This window comes from Benincasa hispida, chromosome 7 (assembly GCF_009727055.1).
Source record: "Benincasa hispida cultivar B227 chromosome 7, ASM972705v1, whole genome shotgun sequence".
Lineage (NCBI taxonomy): Eukaryota > Viridiplantae > Streptophyta > Magnoliopsida > Cucurbitales > Cucurbitaceae > Benincasa > Benincasa hispida.
Genome location: NC_052355.1, coordinates 18,280,021 through 18,289,869, shown reverse-complemented (window position 1 = coordinate 18,289,869; position 9,849 = coordinate 18,280,021). Strand labels below are relative to the sequence as shown.

The 9,849-nt window shown below is 30.4% G+C and overlaps 1 protein-coding gene across 1 annotated transcript; it reads left to right on the top strand.

The window, feature by feature from the left end:
• The first annotated feature begins 2,855 nt into the window (after positions 1-2,855).
• On the top strand, positions 2,856-6,177 carry LOC120081644 (adagio protein 3). The gene is made up of 2 exons (XM_039036691.1): positions 2,856-3,177; positions 4,128-6,177. Exons 1-2 carry the CDS (start codon positions 2,894-2,896, stop codon positions 5,731-5,733), a joined length of 1,890 nt encoding a protein of 629 aa, XP_038892619.1. The 5' UTR covers positions 2,856-2,893; the 3' UTR covers positions 5,734-6,177.
• Positions 6,178-9,849: the final 3,672 nt, after the last annotated feature.

The following is a 9,849-nucleotide window of genomic DNA, read 5'->3' as shown; positions in this document are numbered from 1 at the left end:
AAACAAAATACTCGGTAGATCTTATACTACACGTGTATTGCATCATTTCTAATTGTTCAATCATAATTTGTCACGTGATAAAATTTTTTTAATTATTTTTAAAAGAATATTTTAAACTTTCATTGTTTATGTGTTTGATTAAAGTGGGATGCTCAAAGATGATGCATCTAAGACCATGTTCACTTTATTGTAAACCTAATCCATCAATGGTAATTTGGAAAGTAGGCCCATTTAATTATGTTTATTGTGTCGTTTACTAGTGTTTTGTAATCGTAATGAAATATGGGTCCTATTATGAAATATGTAATCCTATCGCAGAGAAAAGAGTTATCAATTCAATTACATTTGATTATTATGTGGGACCCATACCTTTTTTTTTTTTTTTTTACTATTTTTCATCATTTATCATTTTTATCACATTTTCCTATAGAAGTAAACAACACTAATAGATGTATATATAATAATAATAATAATAATAATAACAATAATAATAATTGTATCACTATGTAGTAAAATCAATCATATGAATCTCATTCCCTTTACAATTGAAACCCTAAACACATTACGATTACGACAATTTTGATTATAGATAAGTAAACGTGGCCTAAGTACTGTTGTTTTTTCTTTTGTTCTTTTTAAATAAAAAGAACTCAAGTTGTTATTATCACGTGATATGTTCTATTTTTTAAAATTTATTTTAATATAATTGTCTATTTATAAAATGATAATCCAACCAAATTCTTTTTAATTTAATGAGATAAACCTTCGGAGTTTATATAACTTAGACTCATAATGATGTATCTTATTATAAATTAAAGGTTGTTCTATAAAATGAAAATGTTATTACAAAATTTAAATCTACTCATTGTATTCAAAATAATTGCACAAAAAACCTATTCTAAAAGTCCAAAATGACAAATGACCCAATTTTTTTTTTTTAAAAATGTCAAATGTCTCTTTGTTAATATCATGACCACACGGAGTTACGGTATTGCCCTTCATTTCTTGATATTTTTTCCTTTTTCTCTTCTCTAGCATTGAGTTCCTCATCTTTCTCCCTCTTTTTTTCCTTCCTCTATGCGTCGTATTCTTCTTCTTCGGCTTCTTCTCCTTTACGTGTCTTCTTTTTCTCTATGCGGGTAGTTCTAACGCGACCAATTCCGATGAGCAAGAGCGAGAGCAAGAGTGAGGAGTTATTTTGCGACTATGGAAAGGAAGAGAGAGAGCGAAAGAAAGTGAAAGAGACCAAGACTAAGAGAGAACGAGAGTGGGATCAAGACAGAGAGCGAGAGCGGGATGTTTTTCCACATGTGCAAAAGTATATCTTGGTAATTTTACTCGAATTTGACGTCAACAAAAGATCATTTGACATTTTTTTTAATTTGGGTCATTTGATATTTTGGACCAAATTTTTAGATCATTCGTACAAATTTCCTGATTATTCTTTAGAAATTAAATCACAATAAGTATTTGATTAGACAAATTCAATAGATAAAGTTTGAAATGATGAAATTTGGAAAAAAAACTTTTTATTGGTTGAAATATCATCACATTCTTTATTTCAAAGCTTATTTCATTTTCGTCTATATCCTTTTAAATGTATACTTAATCTTATACTTTGAGTAAATTTTAAAATTTATCTATCATTAATTTTAAGTTAAGTTTTTATCTAAACTTAACAATAATAACGGTAATTTCTATTTAATAAATGATATAATGTATGCACATTTCCAAATTTTAGAGAAGAAAGAAGTATATTATTATTTTTTAAAAAAAAAAATTTAACGATGGTAAGTATAAAGATTAAATTTATATTAAAAAAAAAATTAGATATTAAGATTGATTAACAAAAGTGACATTTAACCTTTTGATAATACATAACATAATAGGTTATACCATTTTGTTTTATGTACTTTATATTTTGTTTTTTTAAATGTCCATTTTTAGTTCCATACTTTTAATAAATATTAAATTTAATCTCTAAAACTTAATTTTTTAAAAGAAAAGTGGTTAAATAATCTAAAATTTAGAGTGAAAGTGCTTATAGATGATATATATATATATTTAAAAAAACAATAAACTAGACGTAGCTAGGTAAAGATTAATTTAAGATCTATTGAAACTATTAGAACTAATGCATAGCATTTGAAAGTATAGAATTAAACTGAGAAAAACCTAAATATTAGGGACGAAAATGATATTTTAAATTATATTATATAATAAGAAAATTGTAAAAAAAAAATTGTTGTAGATTTAGTAAGGATATTCATGGGTTGGGGTTAGCCGGGTTGGCTACTCGAATGACCCAAATAGGGTCTCCAACACAACCCAACCCTTAAAATTTAGGTTGGATTGGATTGTCGAGTTATTTTTTTTTTTTTATTAACTTAAAATACTTAAATTTTGTATAAAACATTCTAATAATTAAAATTTCATAAAACTCAAATATTAAATATCAAAATCCAAGATATCTACTACAAAAATTCATACAAACATCATAATATATATATGAGTTACAATATTTATAAGTTATGATATATATATTTTTAATAGCATTAGAAATTCGGGTTAGGTTAGATCAACTTGAATTTTTAAAAGAGTAACTCGGACCCAACCTAACCTGAAAAAAATATAAAAAATTCAACTCAATCCAACTCAAAATTAAAACTAATTTAATCCAATTTTTATAATTTAGATTAGATAGTCGAGATTATTCGGATTGTCGAATTATTTTAATAAAAACATTAAACTATAAATCCTGGTAGTGGCAAAATTGTAATAATTGAGTAGGAGAGGGGCGTTTCCATTCACCGCAATGGAGGAAAGAAATATCTCAAAGGCTCTGTCCAATCACTTCCATTTTCAGGTTCTGACGGAAGAAAGAAAGCGGCGAATGCCAATGGCGAAAAACGATGATGAACCGGAGCTTCAGAGCTCCGGCAAGAGGCTAAAATGCTCTAAGCATGATGATGAACAACACCTCGGTAATGAAGAAGAAGAAGAAGAAGAGCAGGTGAGTGAGCTTCCATTGAAACCAGGGCTTTTCTTCTACCCAATGACACCAACTTCCTTCGTCGTCTCCGATGCTCTTGAGCCCGATTTCCCAATCATCTACGTCAACAAAGTCTTCGAGATCTTCACCGGATACCGTGCCGATGAGGTCCTCGGCCAGAATTGGTATGACGAGATTCAATTGCGTGATTATTTTAGTTGTTTTTGCTGGATGTTATATGAGGCAGAGGTGTTGGTTTCTGGATGAATTTAGAATGTAATTTTCGGTTGAAGAAACATTTGGATTCTTGATGAGGTGATTTGAAATTGAATTAATCCAGGGGCAATTAGTTTTGTGGTTTTGTTCGTTTGTAGTGAAGGGAATTTATCTGCCCTTTTGAGTTGTGATTTGATTCACTTTTTTCAGTGGGAATTCCTTTTCTGAAATCAGTGTTGTTAGTGTTGCCTGTTGCGATGTTTCTGCTTCTTAGGGATGGCTTCTCTTTGCTGGCTGATTCTTTAAGCAAACGATTGTTTGAATTCCTGTACTTACAAGTTACTACATGATTAAGAAGCACATTTGAATGATTTGAGTCTAAATTATGATCGGTACCCTGTTAATAGAGATAGGTGGGAAGAAATTTGGAGTACATTTTGATTTCCCTGTTTATTTTTCTCAAAAAAAAAAAAGAAAAAAAAAAAGGTGGTGGCTCTGTGGAAAATTTTGGTGAGTCTGATTAAGGAGATAACTGCAATATGTCCCCTGACTTTGTCCTGTTAAGTTCTGTCTTTGATTTTCTCTTCCACTCATATTTGTTTATCAGTGTTGTGCAGTTTTTCTTGGTGGGGGGTAGTTACCATTTGTTTACCTTAATCCATATATTTGAAGTCCAAATGTAGTTGCTTTTTAGTTGCATTTCAGTATATGCTCAGTATGACTTGATCCCATTAAAATGTAGAGGCTAGAGTTATATACTATCAAATGATTCCGGTTTGGCGATTTACTCAAACTTCTCTCTTCCTCTCTTATTGTATGATGAAGTATTCATACTTATTAGTGTACTCCCATGGTTCTGTAATTTTACTTGTTTGTAAGAATTTTATCAACTCATACGGGCATTTTTTTTTTGTTTCAGTCGGTTCTTACAATATAGAGATCCTCGTGCACAAAGGCGTCACCCTTTGGTAGATCCGGTGGTTGTTTCTGAAATCAGAAGATGTCTTGAGGAAGGTGTTGAATTCCAAGGTGAGCTCCTCAATTTCAGAAAGGATGGCACTCCTATGGTGAATAGGTTACGGCTTGCACCCATACATGATGATGACGGGACTGTAACACACATTATAGGAATTCAAGTGTTCTCCGAGACAAAGATAGACCTTAATCGGTTGTCATATCCTGTCTTCAAAGAAAATTGTGCCATAAAATATAATCTATCAGGCAAAAGTGCTCATCTGATTGATCAATCACCATTTGGTCACCATAAAGAAATCTGTGGGATACTACAGCTTTCCGATGAAGTCTTGGCCCATAACATTTTATCACGCTTGACACCACGAGATGTTGCGTCTGTTGGATCAGTGTGCCGAAGGATTCGTCAATTGACGAAGAACGAGCATTTACGGAAGATGGTATGTCAGAATGCATGGGGAAGAGAAGTGACTGGAACATTGGAACAAATGACAAAGAAACTCGGTTGGGGGCGCTTGGCCAGGGAACTTACAACTCTTGAAGCTGTTTGTTGGAGAAAAATGACAGTTGGGGGAGCCGTGGAGCCCTTACGCTGCAACTTTAGTGCTTGTGCAGCAGGTAATCGACTGGTATTATTTGGTGGGGAAGGAGTCAATATGCAGCCCATGGATGATACTTTTGTTCTCAATCTTGATGCTGCAAATCCCGAGTGGCGCAGAGTAAGTGTGAAATCCTCCCCACCTGGACGTTGGGGTCACACTCTATCATGTTTGAATGGTTCTTGGTTAGTAGTTTTTGGTGGATGTGGCAGTCAAGGATTGCTCAACGACGTGTTTGTACTCGATTTGGATGCTCAGCAACCAACATGGAAAGAAATCTCTGGTGGAGCTCCTCCATTGCCTAGATCCTGGCATAGCTCCTGTATGATCGAAGGTTCGAAACTGGTTGTTTCAGGTGGATGCACAGATGCCGGTGTGCTTCTCAGTGACACATACTTGTTGGATCTAACAACAGATAAGCCAACCTGGAGAGAAATTCCCACATCCGGGACTCCCCCATCTAGATTGGGACATTCTCTCTCAGTTTATGGGCGGACAAAGATTCTAATGTTTGGTGGACTTGCCAAGAGTGGACACTTGCGTTTACGATCAGGCGAGGCGTACACCATAGATTTAGAAGAAGAAGAACCCCAGTGGAGGCAACTCGAGTGCAGTGCATTCACTGGCATTGGCGGTCAGAGTGCTGTGGTTCCTCCACCAAGACTCGATCATGTAGCAGTCAGCATGCCTTGTGGAAGGATAATCATTTTCGGAGGCTCCATTGCCGGGTTACATTCACCTTCTCAACTATTCCTTTTGGATCCGGCCGAGGAGAAGCCGTCATGGAGGATTCTCAACGTTCCTGGACAACCACCTAAATTTGCTTGGGGCCATAGTACTTGTGTGGTTGGAGGGACAAGAGTTTTGGTATTAGGCGGCCACACCGGAGAAGAATGGATACTCAATGAATTACACGAACTCTGCTTAGCTAGCAGGCAAGATTCAGATCTTTGATTCTATGTTAATCTGGCAGCAAACATTCCAAAGGAAAAAGTTGCTTCAAAGTTTCAAACCAACCAGTTGAGACCCCTCATATTATAGCACTGTAAGAACAAAATTTGCCCACTTCTTAGCTGTATTATGATTTTGTTTTCTGTTTTTCCTTTTTCCTTCTTTTTGGTTTGTGTTTAAATTTTGGTCTTCTTCTGTATATATTTATAAAAATATAATATAGGTTGTGTTTTTTTCCCCCATTTCTTACCTTACTTTTTGGTTCTGTATTTTACCTCTAATTGACCATGTGTCTACTTTGTATTGAGAAGCACTTTCTGTGTAAATGTAGATGCTTTCTCTTGCTTTGCGGAGTTTTTTGTTTTTTCTTTTCCCCCCCGACAAACAGGACCTCCATTTTTGTTTGGATATGTATTTACTTTGGAAATAACAATTTTGATCTCCTATTTTCTTTGATCTCAAGAGTTTGTCAATTACAACATTTTGCTAAGATGCTTTATTATTATTATTTTCTTATATTTTGCTTCCAACTAATCAAATAATAAGTCACGTTTATCCAATCGTAATGAAAATTGGTGTAATCGTAATGAAATTTTATTGATGAATCAATTGCAATGAGTTTGAATCACAAATGTAATTGGATTTATTTTGATTGCATTTACTTAAAATTATGAATTTTTTCAAATTTATTGTTACTGCTATCTCTATCTTTACCTCTGAGAGTCAACCCGTAACGGTAACGGCAATAGTAAAGATGTCAAAATTGATAATTTTTCCGCTGTAACAGTAACAACAATGGTAGTCGTAATAATAATTATAACGGTAACGGTGGCGATAGAATGTAATTTTGAAGCGCAATTGAATTGAGTATTATTTATTTATTAATCAGATTGCGCTATTTTAGTATAGATTTAGATGTGGAGTCCATGTATCAGTACAAATGCGGAACATGGTAAAGAACACTAAAAGTAATCAAATGGGATTCACTTTTTTTTTCCATTGATCCATTACGTTTTTAGTGGAGTAAACGTGACATTAGTGTTATTGTGCTCATATTAAATTATTGTATATCGATCAATATTTTGCTAAGATCCTTTGCACAAATGTATATATATGTGTGTGTTGCTAAGATATTGTGTAATTGTGTTACTGTGCTCATATTAATGAATCATACAACATGTTGCTAAGATGCTTTAGTTATTTATTTACTTTTTTTATAATTTAGTTAGAATGAATCAAATACTAGGTCAGGTTTACCATTCCGTAATCAAAATAAGTGTAATCTTCCATTGATGGATCAATTTAATAGATCTCAATCAGAAACATAACTGAATTATTTTTTTAACATGTTTATTTAAGTATTTTGCAAATGTAATTTGATTAAGATTGAAGTTGTTTACCTTACATTGTTTTATATCATTATCTTCTTATCATTATTATTACTATCAATGTTTAGGGTCAATTGATAACAGTATCTGTAAAGACAAAAGTAACTATGACAAATTCGTAATTCTCTTATTGTAACAACATTTGTAACGGTAACAGTAACGAAATCACTTGTTGGGTCTAACATAATCAACAAATGCAATTGAATTGATCACCTTTAATTTTCACATTTGGATTGCATTTGTTGATTACAAATTTATTTTATACGCTTACATTTCATTACAATTATAGAATACACGTAAACAACAATAAACAAACGTAATCAAATGGGATGCTCATATTAAGCTATTGTATATGGATCAATTTTATTAATTACATGAGAGAAGGATGACTTTTACTTGTATGGATTGAAAATAAAGATGCTTTTTGAGTTACAAAGTACCAAAAAATGTATCCCATTTGAAGCAACAATTTAATACACATTAATAAGATAATATACCCATGAAAATGCTAAATGTTATCATGTGGTGGAAAAAGGATAGAGACATATTTCGAAAGGAAAGACTGCACTAAGCAACAAAGGAAGTGATGTGTTTTTATAAAACTCCAATCAAAAATAAGAAAAATATTTATGGTCGGTTTGGTTCATAGGAATAAGAGATAGAAAATAGAAAATGATATTTTATCACCATATTTGTTACAAGTTTTCAACATCGGAAATGAGAAAATCTTATTTCAAGGGTTTTCATAACCACTCAAATACGTGGGTTTTCTCCATTTTAAGTGATTTTTCTCTCTCTTACTTTTTATTTTTTCATTTTATTTGTCTTATTTCTTTTTGATATTCTTTAATTTATTTAATTTTTATAAATATGTTTAAATTGAATTTATATTTGCCATATATAATTAGCTTTATTAATAATAATGCTACTATAATAATTTATTATGTTACTATGAATTAATATGAAAAACTATAATCTTCTAAAAGAAAAATATGAATAACCATAATTATATTTCTTTATTTTTTATTGGTAATATATATTGACATCATAAATTATTTATTAAAATTATTAATTAGTCATTAAAAAAATATTAATTAATTAACTAATAATAAAATAAGTTAATTTTTTCAACTAAACAATCTTGTACACTTGTACTTCTAGTTTTAATCTATAATTATAGTTTTTTTTAATTAAAAACATTGTTTGATAGTTTAAAATCAATTTCTTTTGTATATATATAAGGCTTATAATCGACATTAAACAATTAGCTAGTTAACTCTTCAATTAACAAAGCCATAAAAAAAAGAAGAAAGAAAATAGGTATTTAAATTAGTTACCAATATTTTTAAATAAAAAATGGATAATATGAATGTGCAATATAAAAAATTTAATTGATAATAAATATATTAAACTGGAGGGTGAGTGCATAAATTTAATTAAATTTTAATAGTTTAAAATTAATTTAATAACTTAATGTAATAAAAATAAATTAACAAACAAAAATTAATTATTGAAATTAATTTTGATTAATTTTATACTTTATAATTGCATAAAATATAACACATTTCCGGACATCCTATTTTCATTTTCATACATAACTGAACACAGTCATCTACAGTCATCCTTGATTCCCAGACATTCTGTTCCTAGATATACTTATCATCCTTGATGCCCAAACATTTTATTCCTAAGTATTCTTTATTCCCATGTATTTATAAAATCTTAAACCAAAATTGACTTGAAATCAACTTGATAAATAGTAAAATTAGTCTGTGTAGTTAATTTTTTTTCTTTCGAAAAAATTATAAAGACTAAAATTAAGATTTATTAAATCTACATGGATTAAAATTAAATAATTAAAATTACACCATCTAAATTGGAACAAATCATAAAGTACATTACCTAAAATGATATTTTAACCTATTTATAACTCGTGTCATAAATATATTTACATTAAGCTATAGATAATGTGGTAATAAAGAATTCTAATACAAGTGTATATATATTAGCACAGAAACTTTTATCGCAAAATACTTAAAATTCAAATACAATCAAAGGGAGGCTAGAACCATGGGGATGGAAAAATTTCCCACAAGTCCCCACCTCAATAATTCGAGTTTAACCGGGTACAGGGGTCAAATAAGAGATTTAATTCGAGTTTGCAACATAGATCTTTATCTCGTCTCGATCCTAGCCCTCCTCAGGCTATTTTTTATTATTATTATTGTTTAATAATAATAATGACAAATATCAATTTATATCCTTGAAATTTAGGTATTGTATCAATTTAAATCTTAAAGTAATAATTGTATCAATTTAAACTTTGAACTTTGAGGATTGTATTAATTTAAACCTCAAACTAATAATTGTATCAATTTAAACCTGAACTTTTATAAATGTATTAATTTAAACCTTGAACTTTCATAATTTTATCAACTTAAACCCTCCATTATGCTTTATTTAAATACACTTATGAATGTTAGGGTTTAAATTGAATATTTATAAAAGTTTAGGGTTTAAATTGATATAATTATTAATTTGAGGTTTAAATTGATACAAATCCCAAAGTCCAGGATTTAAATTGATACAATCCCAAAAATTTAAGGCTTAAATTGATACAATTCTTAGTTTAGGGTTAAATTGATACAATCTTCAAAGTTTAGGGGTATAAATTGATATTTGCCATAATAATAATAATAACAATAATAATAATAATAATAATAATAATAAT